The sequence below is a fragment of the Herpailurus yagouaroundi genome, unplaced genomic scaffold (assembly GCF_014898765.1).
Source record: "Herpailurus yagouaroundi ecotype Mexico unplaced genomic scaffold, PumYag 100, whole genome shotgun sequence".
Lineage (NCBI taxonomy): Eukaryota > Metazoa > Chordata > Mammalia > Carnivora > Felidae > Herpailurus > Herpailurus yagouaroundi.
Genome location: NW_024412391.1, coordinates 82,681,952 through 82,698,121, shown reverse-complemented (window position 1 = coordinate 82,698,121; position 16,170 = coordinate 82,681,952). Strand labels below are relative to the sequence as shown.

The 16,170-nt window shown below is 36.2% G+C and overlaps 1 protein-coding gene across 1 annotated transcript in view; it reads left to right on the top strand.

Moving 5' to 3' along the window:
• NAMPT (nicotinamide phosphoribosyltransferase) overlaps positions 1–16,170 on the top strand; it is a 39,985-nt gene that overhangs the window by 17,852 nt on the left and 5,963 nt on the right. The window contains exons 4-9 of the mRNA XM_040472915.1: positions 2,114–2,242; positions 6,132–6,290; positions 7,029–7,165; positions 12,034–12,259; positions 13,058–13,177; positions 15,908–16,048. Of these exons, the coding sequence (XP_040328849.1) occupies positions 2,114–2,242; positions 6,132–6,290; positions 7,029–7,165; positions 12,034–12,259; positions 13,058–13,177; positions 15,908–16,048 (912 nt within the window). The remainder of the gene's footprint in view (positions 1–2,113; positions 2,243–6,131; positions 6,291–7,028; positions 7,166–12,033; positions 12,260–13,057; positions 13,178–15,907; positions 16,049–16,170) is intronic.

Genomic DNA, 16,170 nt, shown 5'->3' with positions numbered 1-16,170 from the left:
ATTTGAATAGAAGACTGTTCTATAATTACAACTTTTTTCTGTCTGGCCCAAATTTAAGAGTTATTTTAGACATTCTTGGGAAAAGTTAAGGGTAACATTTAAATATTTTTTTATGGTGGCAAATAATTAGTATATAGAATCTATAGCAGGTCTCCGTAATTTGTTGTAATATAAACAAATGATAGGGGCGCCTGGGTGGCGCAGTCGGTTAAGTGTCCGACTTCAGCCAGGTCACGATCTTGCGGTCTGGGAGTTCGAGCCCCGCGTCGGGCTCTGGGCTGATGGCTCAGAGCCTGGAGCCTGTTTCCGATTCTGTGTCTCCCTCTCTCTCTGCCCCTCCCCCGTTCATGCTCTGTCTCTCTCTGTCCCAAAAATAAAATAAATAAACGTTGAAAAAAAAAATTTTTTTTAAAAAACAAATGATAATTTAGATAGTGTTTTTCAGAAAGGTGATTTCCTCTTTTCTTTGAAAATATTAGGAAGGAGCATCATTATTTGGCAATTTTGAAATTTTGGTCTATTTTCTTGGCTGTAGCTTACCTAAGGCAATAGATGCAGTGAGTCTATCATTACCCAGTACTTCTAGGAAATTTCCCTTACTGAATAATTGGAATGGTTTGGTGTAGATCCATAAAGTTGGCTTTCATTCTTTATTGTACTATGATATTAATACCTAGCATGTTTGGATCAGTTACTTAATTTTGAGCATCTAAAGATATAGGAATTGAGTTAGAAGAGTTGAATGGTGGTGATTATTACGAAGATAGGTTGGGAATGGGATCTTTAGGCATCTTGGTGCGTTAAGTGTTAATTCATTTATATCTTAAAAACAAATGTCTTTTCCATTGTAGACTACCATCAACAAAATAATTAGAAATACTTTAACTTTCAGGCCTATGTTGTCATACTGAGTTTTACTATTTTTTTACTTATGGGTCTTTGAAGAAGTCAAGTAAGCACTCTGTGGTATAATTGCCTCGTATCTTAAGTAAGGTCAGTAAAATCTGGGGGCTAATTCCTGCACTTACCCTATTTGGTTTGTTGGGAAGAGAATAGGAATAGATAAGTGTTAGGCTATATATAATTCCCAGTAGCCAGGGTGATAAATCTTTTGATTTTTTTATGTTCAGAGAATTGTAGGGATCTAACCTAGAGATGGTCTTATCTAACCCTGTTGGAAGAATAGTCTGAGACGAGAAATGTTGAATGACTTGCCCACAGTCTGAGTCCAGATTGTTGAGTCCGAGCTGGGATTTCTAAGGCAGTATTCTTTCTGCTGTATCATGAGACTTCCAGTGCTTCTCATTAAACAGACTTTTCTTTTATCTATTTACCTGTCCCAAATCACATAAAAACTACTAGGATTTCTGAAATAATTTGCCTTCCTAGCCAAAATGTAGCCACAGCCCTTACCTTTAAAAGAAGGGAGGCGTAATTAAATATCTGATCACATAGTCTGTAGCAAATATGTTGCAGCCTAGTTTTGGAGAGAATTGTTGTACTTGGATATTCATTGCCAAAGCTCTAGAAAGTATACTTAATGATTAGTCTATCCACTCTACTAAAACAGTTTCAGGTCTACTACCAGAATAAAGGGAAAACCTGCTTAAGGTTCTTGTACTGTCAGGGACCTCTCTTTTTTTTCCTTTTTTTGTTTGACATTATTTTGTTCATGTTGCTCTTTAATAGTAGTCCCTTATTTTATCTTTTAGTATTTAGCTTTTGTTTTACGAAAATGGCGACTTAGAAGAAGGAGTGTTCTTGGAAAATTTTTGGAATATGTTGGAATAAACTCTTCTTTTTTTTGGAAATCTTGAAAAAAAAACAACTTTTTTGTTTTGACCAGTTTGAGATTATCTCTATCTTCTGGTAGAAATGTTCTTAGCAGAAGTACTTGGACTACATAAAATGTAAAAATTAATGTCGGTGTCTAAACTGTTAATCATCTTAGCTAATTTTAAGAGAATGAGGATATTACTAGCAATATAATAACATGTACAATTGCAGTTTCTGTGAGAGTAAGTTTAGCTTCTGTAAAATATGAAGAACCTATTAAAGCAGGTATCTGATTATCATTTGCTAAATGAATAATTTCAGTATTGTCTTTTACCAGAAATATGATGGACATCTTCCAATAGAAATAAAAGCTGTTCCTGAGGGCTATGTCATTCCCCGAGGAAATGTTCTCTTCACAGTGGAAAATACAGATCCAGAGTGTTACTGGCTTACAAATTGGATCGAGGTGAATTGTTTTGTTTTGTTTTTAATTTTTATTTAACATTAGTTGACAGATACCATATGTTTTCACTCTTATGTGGATCCTGAGAAACTTAACAGAAACCCATGGGGGAGGGGAAGGGGAAAAAAAAAAAGAGGTTAGAGTGGAAGAGAGCCAAAGCATAAGAGACTCTTAAAAACTGAGAACAAACTGAGGGTTGATGGGGGGTGGGAGGGGGGGGAGGGTGGGTGATGGGCGTTGAGGAGGGCACCTTTTGGGATGAGCACTGGGTGTTGTATGGAAACCAATTTGACAATAAACTTCATATATTGAAAAAAAAATTAATTGAAGATGTAAAAACCATTCAACTGGGATTCTAGTTTTAAAATTGCTGCTGATAAAGCTGTGTAATCTACAATTTACTAAATCTTTCCAGGCCTTAGTTTCCTCATTTAAAAAAATGACAGTTGAACTAAATAATCTTTAAGGTTCCTTCCAGCAAAATCTAACATTCTAAGACTTTATCTGTGTGAAATTATTAAGAACTAGTACCGGTACGGCTCAGTTGGCTTCCGTCTCGTTTGTTGCAATCTGAAATCTATGTTGTCATAGAAAAAACTGAGAAAAACAGCACAGGTATATTTTTAGTGATTTAAGATATTTTGCGGATATTCTGTTCTAATTATACAAAGGGAATTTTGTTCAGATTTTTAACAGCTTTCTTCATTATCTAATCTTAGAGCTGAGGCTGGCTTTACCACCTGATATGTCTCATCTAAACACACTCAACACTTGCTGATCATTAAGTCCAAAAAGGAGGCTACATAATAGACTCTGAGTTTATATTGCAAGGCTTTTTATTTGTTTTCCTTTCATTTGGACCCAAGCAGTCCTGTCTTGACGTGCTCATAGTTTTGATATTATTTACATAAATAACCTAGTTAGCTTCTCAACAGTTCGGTTTAGATTTTATCTATTAGAGGAAATATTCTAGAAAGTGACTATAGAAATACCACTTTTCTATCTGAGAGGTGTTTTTTACTTAGTGCTTAGAACGGATTCTTTATCTTAATTAGTTTATTAAGCTAATTTGTACTGTAAAATAATACATTTGAGGTTATTAATAAGGAGTAGAAAATTTAGGGGAATTAAGAGGTCCAAGAATATGTTTGAAATACAATTTCTAAGTTGACAGGAAATTTAAAACTTCTCTTTATGGGACATTAACTTATAGTAGGCTAATAGGCCCAGAAAAAAACGTTCAATTAACCGAAATAATGATTTTAAATGGTTTACTGCTGTGTCTTAAAACTTTGAATTAACTGTGAACTCAAAAGAAAACTTGCTAGTTTTTGTACAGGTGTTACAGTATTTGTACTGGGAAATATGTGATTTTAAGAGGATGGTATTATTAAAAACACAAGAGTAAGCGTTCTTAACCACAACATCTTGTCTACCCGTATATCCTTTTACCTTCAATGCCAGAAGAGCCCAAACAGATAAACCTTATTTTGAAAATCATCATCACTTTTTTCTGTTTTCTGATTGAGGGTTTAGTCAAGAAGTACTTTTCCCTGTGTTTGATGGAATTCCCATAGAGCAGACATTTATGGAGGACTAGTTCCCAGTTCACCTGCTTCATGTATGTTTTTCCTTATCTTCAGAAGGTGAAAAAAACACCAGCCTTTGAAAACAACCACCACCAAAAACCTGTTGTCATAATCATTATTTTGGTGTATTTCACTAAAACATAAAGTTAAAAAATTTTATATATAGACCCCTTAGAGGAGTAGTTTGTTAGCAAATAAAGAAATACCACTTTTAAATGTGGGGTGCCTGCGTGGCTCAGTTGAGTGTCCAGCTCTTGATTTTGGCTCAGACTTTGTGAGATCGAGTCCCACTGATAGTGCGAAGCCCATTTGGGATCCTGTTCTCTCTCCCCCACTCTCTCTGCCCCTCCTCTGTTCTCTATCAAAATAAATAAACTTAAAAAAATTTAAAAATTTTTTAAAGTAAAATCCAGTGTGGGAATGCTGGCTTTTGAAGGGAAAAAACATACATAGGTACGTGTTTTTATTTGCTTCTGCAACAGAACTTCCATCAAATTTACCTTCTATTCTACTAATATATATGATTTTAAATAACTTCAGTCCTTGCCAGGTATTTTTATCTAAGCCACAGTTGTTTATGGTCTGACACAATCCCTGTTTTAGTTTCTGACAGATCCTGTGTTTTATAAAAAAATTGTGTTTACACTAGATACCAAGTCTCCAGAAGAGACTTTTTCATAGTAACTTTGCATCCTTTGTCGGTTTCTGTTGTGAGGGTTAGAGAAGGTTTATCCTAATCTTATCCATCCCCAGCCCAAGTTTACCACCATGTATGTGAAATCTGTTACCAAGTCCAACAAACTTGTTATTTACAAACTTAAAGTTGTTCTTCAGGCAACCCTTGTTTTGAAACATTTTGAATAACCGTCCTAAATAGTGTTCCTTCCAGTAACCTCTCCCAGTGTATGTTCACAGTTACTAATAATATCCTTTGATTGTTACTCACCATACACTGAATTTTAAAACCCACTAAAATTATTGGATTGCTTTAGCAATATCAATACTGGTGCTCAAAGAAACCTTAATTCTCAAGTCAGATTTCAAAACCTGTTTAAAAGAGCCTAAAGGTTTTGCAAAGGTGTCTCAGACTTACAAAGGGGCTGAGGAATGAATGTATTGAGCTAAACTTAACCATTTCTTCCAACCAAAAGGCAAAACAAAACCTTTTTGCTATTAAAAAGAATTGTAAAATAGATGGTGATCTCACAGTTTTACAGCACATGCAGAAATGTTTCATGTGACTTTTTTTTTTTAATTTTTTTTTTTTAATGTTTATTTCTGAGACAGAGAGACAGAGCATGAGTGGGTGAGGGACAGAGAGAGAGAGACACACACACAGAATCTGAAGCAGGCTCCAGGCTCTGAGCTGTCAGCACAGAGCCCGATGTGGGGCTCGAACTCACAGACCGCGAGATCATGACCTGAGCCAAAGTCGGACGCTCAACCGACTGAGCCACCCAGGCGCCCCCCATGTGACTTTCTTAAAATGACTTGCTAAAAGTCAAGGATGTAAAGCATAACTCAGTTAATAGAATTCTCTAGTGTTAAGTAAAAGTATATCTGAACTAAATAACCTACCAGTAGTCATAATAGATCTAAGAAAAATTAGGTCCAAGACTATAAAGAGGAGTAAATGAGTAACTTCTTTAGACCCAATACACCATTCAAGGTGTATTCCCGTGCTGCTGCATAAACTGTTTGATGCCGGTCCACATCAAGTAAAGAAATTGAAGATAGCCTAACTTACTTAGAAACTTCTACGGTGGGTCACTCAGGTGGCTCAGTTGGTTGGGTGTCCGGATCTTGATTTCGGCTCAGGTCATGATCTCACCATTTGTGGGTGTGAGCCCCGAGTCGGGCTCTGCACTGACAGTACAGAGTCTGCTTGGGATTCTCTGTCTCCCTCTCTCTCTGCCCCTCCCTGACTCGTGCTTTCTCTCAAAAATAAAAATAAACTTAAAAAAAAATGTTTTTAAAGAAACTTTTATGCTAATTGCCTCAACATCCAAGTATGAATGTAATATTATTTGCTTTGTGGCACTTTGGATAGAAACTAGGTAATCTGATGTTCTCTACTGTTAAGGTCCTGCTGTGCTTATCCTTTGTGTTGCTGATCTGAGAACTGAGCTATGCACTCTATCTGGAATGCACGTGGTAGGCATCCTGCAGTACAGTTGAGACGTCTCACTAGTATTTCCAGTAGTATGGAGGTCTAGGACATACCTCCAGAGAAAGCAGGGAGTTTCCTCAGAAAAACTCAGCATTTTATGTTCTAATATTTGTGATTGATTTTATCACTACAGACTATTCTTGTTCAGTCCTGGTATCCAATCACAGTGGCCACAAATTCTAGAGAGCAGAAGAAAATATTGGCCAACTATTTGCTGGAAACCTCTGGTAACTTAGATGGTCTGGAGTATAAGTTACATGATTTTGGCTACAGAGGAGTTTCTTCCCAAGAGGTATGGAAGTATGAAGTGCACTTCATTTAATAAAATGTGGTTTATTGGTTAGATTACCATTATAAATTTGGGGGGAATTATTGATAGTGACCTTGGTTCTGAGCAGGCTACATTTTGAAATTCCAGAGATTCAGTCAACATATATATATTTATATATATATATATATAATATATATAATATATATATTTGTTTATAAATTTTAATTTATAATTTATATATTTTATATTATATACTTATTATATATTATAAATTATATATTTATAAATTTATATATTTATATATATTTATATATATAATATATATATTTATATATATATAAAGTACCTACTATGTGTTAGCTTCTGTTCAGAGTACCTGGAATAAAGCTTTCAGCAAATGTCCCTGTCCTTTTTATATTAGATGGATGATGGATGGACAGACAGACTTAAGTGTTACATATTATAATATAGCAGATGTCAGATAATGCTACAGAGAAGCACAAGGCACAGGGTAAGGGAAAAGAGGCTGGTGGAAAAGGGGGGGTGGGTCATTATTGGTAGGTTTCTTTGAGGAGGCAACAGTTGACTTCTTAAATATTTAGGAAAAACTTGATCTTTGCCATAAGGAACTATTATGTCTGATAATGGTATCTCTGAAAATATCTGAAGACAGATATTCCTTTGAGAGCTATGCTGCTTTATACCTCAAAGTATGGGTCTTTTTCTTTTTTGGATTTTGGTTTATGGTTTATTTTCCAGACTGCTGGCATAGGAGCGTCTGCTCATTTGGTTAACTTCAAAGGAACAGACACAGTAGCAGGAATTGCTTTTGTTAAAAAATACTATGGAACGAAAGATCCTGTTCCAGGCTATTCTGTTCCAGCAGCAGAACACAGGTAAAATTCTGTCTTCATCTGCCTATTATCTAAACATTTGTTTTCTGAAATGATTTTTTTTCACTCTTGTATTGGTAATTCAATGATATTTTGCTTAATTTCAGAGCCAGGTACTACAGTAAATCCTCATGAATTTAAGCCATACAAACTTAGCATTTATACTAGGCATAAGGACTAGTATCAGCGAGGTAGAGAACTTTGAACCATCCTCATGAAAACAATTTAAGAGCTTGCTTTCAACTCTCACATTCCCATGTAAGTTTTATTTTAGGGACTTTTTCAACTGCTCTGTTGCCATATGCAGATAGGTTTCATGTGTTAAATCTAGAAGCACTCACTGTAAAACTTGGTCACTTTTTCCCTTTTCCTGCTTTTCTGCATGACCTCGCGTAACCTTACCCTGGAAGCTGTCACTTGGACCCAGTGCCCTCAATTGTAGAAAAGCTAGTAAGGCCTTTTGATGAAAGGAAGAGAGTTCATATCCTTCTTACGCTTCCTTATGTGACGTTACTAAACATCTCAATTTAAACTAGGGGCTGCGGCTGCCCTGCTCCTAGTGATAACTTTGTCGGAAGGCAGGAGTTTTTACAGTGTACGACAGCCTGATTTCTGGTTCTTAATAGCAAAATATACTTACAGTAATGAGTTTGGGAAAGTTTAGTAAGTTCTGCTCATACTTGGATCTTGCAGGGTTCTAAAACCAGCAGTGAGTTTTAAAATAAAGCTGAGCTTTTATCCAAGGCAATCTACTGGGTGCTAAAAGGGATAGGAAGATATAAAAAACTGACCCTATATTCCGTATAAAAATAATACACTACAAACACTCTGCTCTGTTGATTAAGTACTTTTAAGGTGTTAAAGTGCTCTAGTGTGCAAGGGAAAGAAAGGAAAGATGTTCTCTTCCTGGCAGTACCGAGAAAGTTTTACAGAGACAATATATGAAATCTTCATTTCTTGAAAGAATGGTTAAATTTAATGGGAGACATGAGCGAGCAATCATTCTGAGTAAATCTTTGTTGCGTGCCTACCACACATCCAACATTGTCTTGAAAGAGCAAGAATGAAAGAGGAGAGTGACTGTGCTTTGGGAATAAGGGCTGAAACAGATTTTGTAGGGAACATGGGTTAGACTCAGAAGACAGGTTAACCTGTAAATGCCCTTAAATTCATCTTGACATTGAATGTTAACTATGTGCACATCATGCAAGGTTATTCTAATTCCTTTTTTAAATGGGAGTGGGCATCGAAGTTTTGAGCGTAAGCAGCTTTGGCATCAGAGAAATATTTTAGGATGGTTGTTTTGATAGGATATATTATGAATTGATAAAAAGAAATAAGAAATTAGGAGGCTGAAGAGGAAGCTGTTCTAACAATTTGAAGAGATGCACAAAGGTTCAGAACGAAGTGGCTCAGTGAATGTTAAGAAGTGGCTAAACACAGGCAATGGCTTAGGAGACAAAGTTGATAGAACTTGAGGATTCGGATTGGAGCTGGCGGAGGGTAGATTCCGCTAATATTTATGAGCCTTGCTGTATCAGTAGGGCCCTTGTTAAGGATTCTGACAGTCGAGACTCATCAGAGTCGGAACACAAGGATGTTGGTTCTACAGTTACAGTATTTTTATTTTGGACTTAAGTAATATCCATATATTAGACTCTTACTGATGGTTTTGCTTCACAGTAGTAATATCACGAGTATGAATCTGAGAAGAAAGGTATCTTCTTTAGGATTTTCATGTTAAAACAGGGTGAAATCCATTTCAAAGTCTCACAGTAGTATTTACTACATTTGTAAAATTTACTCTTTAATATATAAAAATATTTCAGATGTTCTTAAATAGAAAAGTCTTTTACAATACATGGTATAGTGAAAAGAGCTTGGAACTCAAAGGTGGGAAACCTGAGTGACCTAGTGACCCTACAGCTGACATTCTGGGTGGCCTTGGGCAAGTCACTTCCCTCTCTTCCTCTGTTCCTCCATCCAGCCAGACAAAAGGAAGAGCTAAAATTCAATGTCTCCAACATCAGAAGGTCATTAAGGATAAATGAGCTAACATCTAAAATCACTTGGCCACCTGGGTGGCTCAGCAGTTGAGTGTCCACCTCTTGATTTAGGCTTAGGTCGTGATCCCACGGTGGTGGGATCAAACCTGGCATCAGGCTGGGTGCTGAAAAATGTGGAGCCTGCTTAAGATTCCCTCTCCTTCTCCCTCCCCCCTCCTCCTTCCCCCTCCTCACACTCTCTCTAAAATAAAAAAAATTAAAAACTTCAAAATAAGAGAACTCTAAAGTTTAGAGCATTGCCATTATGGTTATAAATAATTTCTTAAGGAATGTATGAATGTGGACTTAGAAATATGCCACTATCATTGTTTTAACACAACTTTTCTGTTTTCTTCCCAATGTTCTACCAGTTCACATACTCAGATTATTTCTATTCATATAGTGGGGTTTTCATATTCCTGATTTACTTATTCTGAGATTGTGTAAAGCAAAGCCAAGCATATGTTAAAAAAAAAAACAAAAACAACACTGAACCCAAAGATGTGGGGAGAGTTTGGTTGACCAAAAAATTTGAGAGACATTAGACTATTTAATATGGAACCCAATTTAAAATTGTACATCATGTGGTTAAGTGCTTACATTCTGTGGTTGATGTGAGCTTATGTAAAACTGCCTTGTTAAACTATATAAGTAAAACAAAAATAAATCAATAGAAATTGAGAAAAAAAAGAAATATGCTATTGTGTAACCTTTCCCTCAAACTTTGGAAAGGTATCGATTTGATGCTGGAAGTTAGAATAATAGCATTAGGAGAATTCATTGAACAAATACTTATGAGCTCCATATACTATCATCGGAAGAACAGGTGTTATGATTGGATTATGTAGAGAGGGTGCTGCAGGAAGTGTCTCGAGGATGACGACGTAATAAAGGTAATCATCTCCCTGCCTAACAAGTAGATCTGGAGTCCAGAAGAAAAACCTGGACTAAGGGACAGATTCTGGAAACCCTTACCATGAGGGGATTTTTTAAAAGCCTTGAATATTTTTCACACAGGGAGTTGTATAGAGGAAAGCACGTGTGCAGGTCAGAGCCTATGTTGAATTGAAGGAGAACATGACCTCTGAGGGGGACTGTAAAGGAACCATAGAAATAGGAAAAAATAAATACATGAAAATGAGAGAGAGGTCACTGAAGTCATGGAAAAGGAAAGTTCAAGTGCCAGAGAAAGGAAGTAAGGTAAAGACTGAAAATGAACTTTGCTAGATAATACAAACAAACAGCAGAGTTAGATGACTGTATCAGTGCATTGCTGGTAAAACAGAACTGTGTAGTCAAGGAGCTCTACCTGTTGTAGGAGGTCATTATTACGTTACAAAGCTCTCTGGCATCGGTATTGAGCTTAATTCTCTCCATCCTTATTAAGAGGACAATAGTAGTTGACATGAAGAAGGGGTTTTTTTTTGCATCTGAATTTTCCCTTCAGCCTGCAGATGTTGGCATGAAGTCGGGAGTTGGCATCATAACTACTAGCAGCCTCTGGAGTTAAGAAGAGTGTTCACTCTAAAATGAGTTTTATGTAAATAGACTATCTCTCTGTTTCAGATAAGAGTAGTCTCTGGGTAGCTGGCTCTTTATAACCCTGAAGTGTACATGCTCTGTTATCATCAGTGTATCATTGACAGCAAGGGAAAATAGTCTACCCCAGTCCTTTAGGAAAAAAAATAATAAAATGACAGTTTCAAATATAAATTAGTATGACTCTTCAAACAGTTCTGAGATAAACTTATACCTACATGGGGTTATATAATAAGTGAAATGGGCTCTCTTTCCATTACTTTACTCAGGAAAATGGATGGGGTAGAGGAGAAGACTAGAAAACTAGGGAGAAGGAAAAATTGCTGGGCATGAGGAATTGGTAACAGTTTTTCAAATTCATTATTAGATTCTATTTAAGAATTTTTTAAATGATTTGTATTAATCAAGAAGTACTTGTTACAAATAATTATTCAGTAAGAACCATTATTGAGGACATTGTGAAAATCACTGTAACGGTTTTTGCCTAATAGAAACTCACATCTTATTTCCCATCATAATTGTGTTTTGCTCGAACTAAGTATTAAAATTCTTACATTCCCTGGGCATATATTAACTTTATAGATGAAATAAATGACTGCCTGTTACTGGCCATTTGAAGATATAACAGATAAAGGGTTGGTTGGCTGTATGTATGTATGGTATAGTATAAATAACTGCCTAAGTAGTTGCCTTTAAGTATAAGAGTTTTAAAGATAAAAAAGACTAGTGTATGTCCCAGCTATTATTGGTATATGGTTTTGAAAGCTCACAGAAGGGAGCAAGTCCTTGCGTTACGTAGCGAAATAACGGGAGTATGTGTTCATTGTTTCTCACATCTTGGCATAATGTACAGAGTGCATTCAGTAGCTGCTTGTTTTAGTCAACTAATTTTATTATATTTTTTAAGTGAACTCTACATCCAGCGTGGGGCTCAAACTCACAACCCTGAGGTCAAGAGTTGTAGGCTTCCAACTGTGCCAGCCAAGCACCCCCTAGTTAACTGATTTTAAATGAGTAGGTTCAGGAATACAAAAAAAACAAAAACAAAAAGTTGGTTGAAAATAGGAGTTCAAATAACTATGAGACAGGAATAAGATTCCTTATAGTATTAAACATCAACCAAGGGGTGGTTTGGCCCAAATAGTCGATGATCCTTATCACATGCATTCAGTAAACTAAATCTCATCTTTGCAGTGTTGATGGTATTAGAAGTATATAGTACATCAGATATGATTTAGGAATAATGTGTCTGCCTAAGTAAATCTGTATTTTCATTTTGTTTTCTAGTACCATAACAGCTTGGGGGAAAGACCGTGAAAAAGATGCTTTTGAACATATAGTAACACAGTTTTCATCAGTGCCTGTATCTGTGGTCAGCGATAGCTATGACATTTACAATGCATGTGAAAAAATATGGGGTGAAGATCTAAGACATTTAATACTGTCAAGAAGTACAGAGGCACCACTAATAATCAGACCTGATTCTGGAAATCCTCTGGACACTGTATTAAAGGTAAATTTTAATACATAACTTGATTATTAAAATGCCTGTGGACCCACTGTATCAATACTGTTGTAGTTTCATTTATGCACATGGCATTTCAGAATGATTTCTGGACCATTTCTGGACCAGGCCCCTTATTTTAGAGTTGCAGCTCAGGGAGAGTAATAAATTTGTCCAAGGCCACACATTAATAACAGAAAAAGGATACCCACAGTTCTGGGTTATTTATATACTGTTGAATAGATAATACTATTGAACAGATCTTTTCTGCTTACCTTGAAAATTATTAGTATTAATCCTGTGCTTTGGTTACCAAGTTTGTGTTTTTTCTTTACTACAAGTCATTGCTATACCTTTGAAGTTTTTAGTGCAAAAGAAATATGTGGAAGGTGATGTGGAATAAAAATAATTCAAAAATACTTTTCAGGTAGTGATTCTTTAGAGATACTGTTGATCCTCAGTAGAGCATTGTTGTTTTGTTTTTTTAGTAATCAGGACTTGGTTTGCCTTCTTCAAAAATCATTAATAAGAACAAGTTATTTGATGCCTATTGCTAGAAAAATATTGTGTTAGGTGCTTTACTTAAGCTATGTCATATAATCTCTGTGAAAACCCTATGGTAAATATTACTCTCTCTCCAGATGTGGGGTCAATCTCATGAACCATGAGATCGTGACCAGAGCAGAAACCAAGAGTGGGAACGAGCCACCCAGGCGCCCCAGCAAAGTCCTTTTTTTTAACTTTGAAACCTTTTCACACTTTTTTTGAGTTTGTTATTTTGTGTTGTATGTGTATTTTCCCCTACAGGTTTTGGATATTCTGGGTAAGAAGTTCCCTATTACTGAGAACTCAAAGGGCTACAAGTTGCTACCACCTTATCTTAGAATTATTCAAGGGGATGGAGTAGATATTAATACTCTACAAGAGGTACGTGTTTTATATTAAAGTTCCAGTAAGGCAACCCTTATAATTAAGCTCTTTATCGGTTTGATAAATAGCACATTAATGATTTAAACATAGTTGTGATTCTTTTCATAAATGTTAATGATAGCGTATGTCTTTTCTGTTAATTGCTTAAAGTTTGTAATAAACGCAGTTGAACCTTGAATAGCGCAAAGGTTAGGGTCATGGACACTCCCCTATATCCCACACAGTCAAAAAATCCATGTATAACTTTTGACTCTACCAAAACTTAACTCCTAGAAGAATGCCATTGACCAGAAGCCTTACAATAACTCAACAGTCGATTAACACGTATATATGTATTATGTACTGTATTATATTATATACTGTATTCCTAGTAAGCTAGACAAAAGAAATATTTTTTTATATAATTACATATTATATAATAGATATTTTATTAGAAAAATATTAGGTAAAATATTAAGAAAATTGTAAGGAAGAGAAAATACATTTATAGTACTATACTGTATTTGTCAAAAAAAATCTGTGTATAAGTGGACTGGTGCAAACAAACCCATGTTTCAACAGGCAGCTGTACTAGTGAGTTAAGGTCTAGGTGTATCAGCCATACCCACACTTAACTACTCTCTGTCCTTAATTGGGCACCCTTGATGAGCCTGAAGAAGCGTCACCATGAAACAAAATGCCAAACAACATTTCCTTGTATATAAAACAAAACATTTTGACACTGCTTAAGTAGGTGTGTTTTATTGGAATGGAGCTGCACATACTTGACAATTTATTATAAAACTTGAATGGTATTAATGTATGCTTTCTTAAAAAGTATAAAATGGTTTATCACCTCTTCTAAACATTAACTGTCATCACTGTTACTGTTAGATTTAGCCAAACAGTGTTCTAGGATCTTAAAACTTTTGCCTCTTTTTCCCCCAAATAAGCTTTTAAAGAGTTATTATTTCATTTTAACAAATACCTAAAATACTCCATAAAAATTAAGGCTATCATTTGATATTATAATTTAGACAACTATTGTAAAACCACTGATATTTTAACGTCTATCAGCCTCAGATGGTATCCATTTTCATAATACAAGTTATTAAAGGATTTTTCTGTTTGCAAGAATTTGGTGTGGTGAGAGTAAGGGCAGTATTCAAAGTGTAAATAGTTTGTGTTCCAAAAGATCCATATAAAAGAAAGAACTATTGCATATAACAAACTGTGTTTCTGTGGTGATGTGCATGTAAAGTTCCAGAATGAGGTTTCTGGAATAGATCTCTTGCAATTACAGAAATGAGGTTTTTTTCCACTCAGCTCTCCCAAACCGCTTTACCTAAGAAAAGTGGAAACTCCCCAAACTCCTCTACGTGATTTGGTGTTGGGACATTAGGGGCTTCCATGTGAGAAGGAAGGAAGGCATAAAGTCCGCAATGAGGAGGAAGACCTAAGTACAGAAATCTCAGCGGGCATTTTTTTAATAGCTGTTGTCTCCTTAGCTAACGTAAAGGTTTCTTACCTCATCATCAGTTAAGAACTGTTACCCATACCTGCATTTTAGCCAGTTTAGCAGGTGCTGTCACCCACATTTCTCCCTCTTTCAGATGAAACATCATGGGCAGGGACCTGTGCCATTGTCAGAAAACCCATTAGCTCTTCTCATGGCTCAGACCTGGCATTCAGCTCTTTAAAAGTCAGGTGGTTCAGTCAGGTATTTGAACTTCCCTTTAAAAACCAAAGTTTCCTTTCCTTTTTTTTTTTTTTTTAAATGCTGAGAATGCAAGTGCATTTTTTTAAGTTGAGACTCAGCTTAAAACTTGAATTTTTTTTTTTTTTTTTAACTTTACGAACAAGGAGTTAAATATTGACACAGGTACTCTTTATTCATCCCTGGCCAAGGTTACACCAGTGCCAGTTTGTGTTAATGCAGATGCACTTGTGTGTTGGTTTACATAAAGGGTAATACCTGCTTTCTTCATCCTGGAGGGGGCTCAAAATAAGTTTTCTGAAGTAGGAAAAGGAACCGTATGGTTTTGCTTCCTACATATAGTCGATGCCTTGATTTTGACACAATGAAAAATCTGTTTAACTTCAAACTTCTCTCATTGTCAGCCTCACTTTTGAACTTGGCTCTTCATGGTCAGTCTTCCCTGTGACATGTCATGAAGTTGATGGTATAACCCCACTCTGGGGTTTTTGTGTATCAGAATGAATCCACTTATTTCAGTAAAGAGGCAAAAATCTCTTTTGTGTTAGACACAATTCACTAGGTGAATCCTTGACTCCACAGCCATACCCCCAGGAGGTCACCCCGAACACAACCCAGCTCTCCTGAGCAAACACACGAGTGGTCCTCCACTGTCTCCCTGGCAGCTGTCGACACATTTGTGTTCAGGTAGATTTCCGGCACAAGACCTTACGTGTCTTATCACCAGTTAGTTCTCATTCCCTCATTTCCTTCATTCCCCCGACCCTAACCACAGCCACAGTGACAACACAACAAATTCAGGAGCTCTGAATGAAATCCTCCTTCTGCACTTATACCTCAGCCCGGCATTTTTGAAGGGGGGTAGGTCTTTTAAAAGAGAAAATGTGGACCATAACTCTGTAGGCCTTACCCTTCACTGTGTATGGTGTTATAAAATGGCTCCAGGATGTTTGACTTTATTCATCACTATGACCCAGGGGAAATAACCTCCTTCCTTTTTCAAATTACTTAAGTGGTTTTTGATCTTCTAGATTGTAGAAGGCATGAAGCAAAAAAAATGGAGTATTGAAAACATTGCTTTCGGTTCTGGTGGAGCTTTGCTACAGAAGTTAACAAGAGATCTGTTGAATTGTTCCTTCAAGTGTAGCTATGTTGTAACCAATGGCCTTGGGGTATGTCCTTCAACTTTTACTCTTGTGTTAGTACCTTCTTTATGTGTCAGGTAGAATGCAGTTACTGAATGCAGTAGTCAAAGGATATGTCCTAAACTATGTTGTCAGCTACCACTGACCTT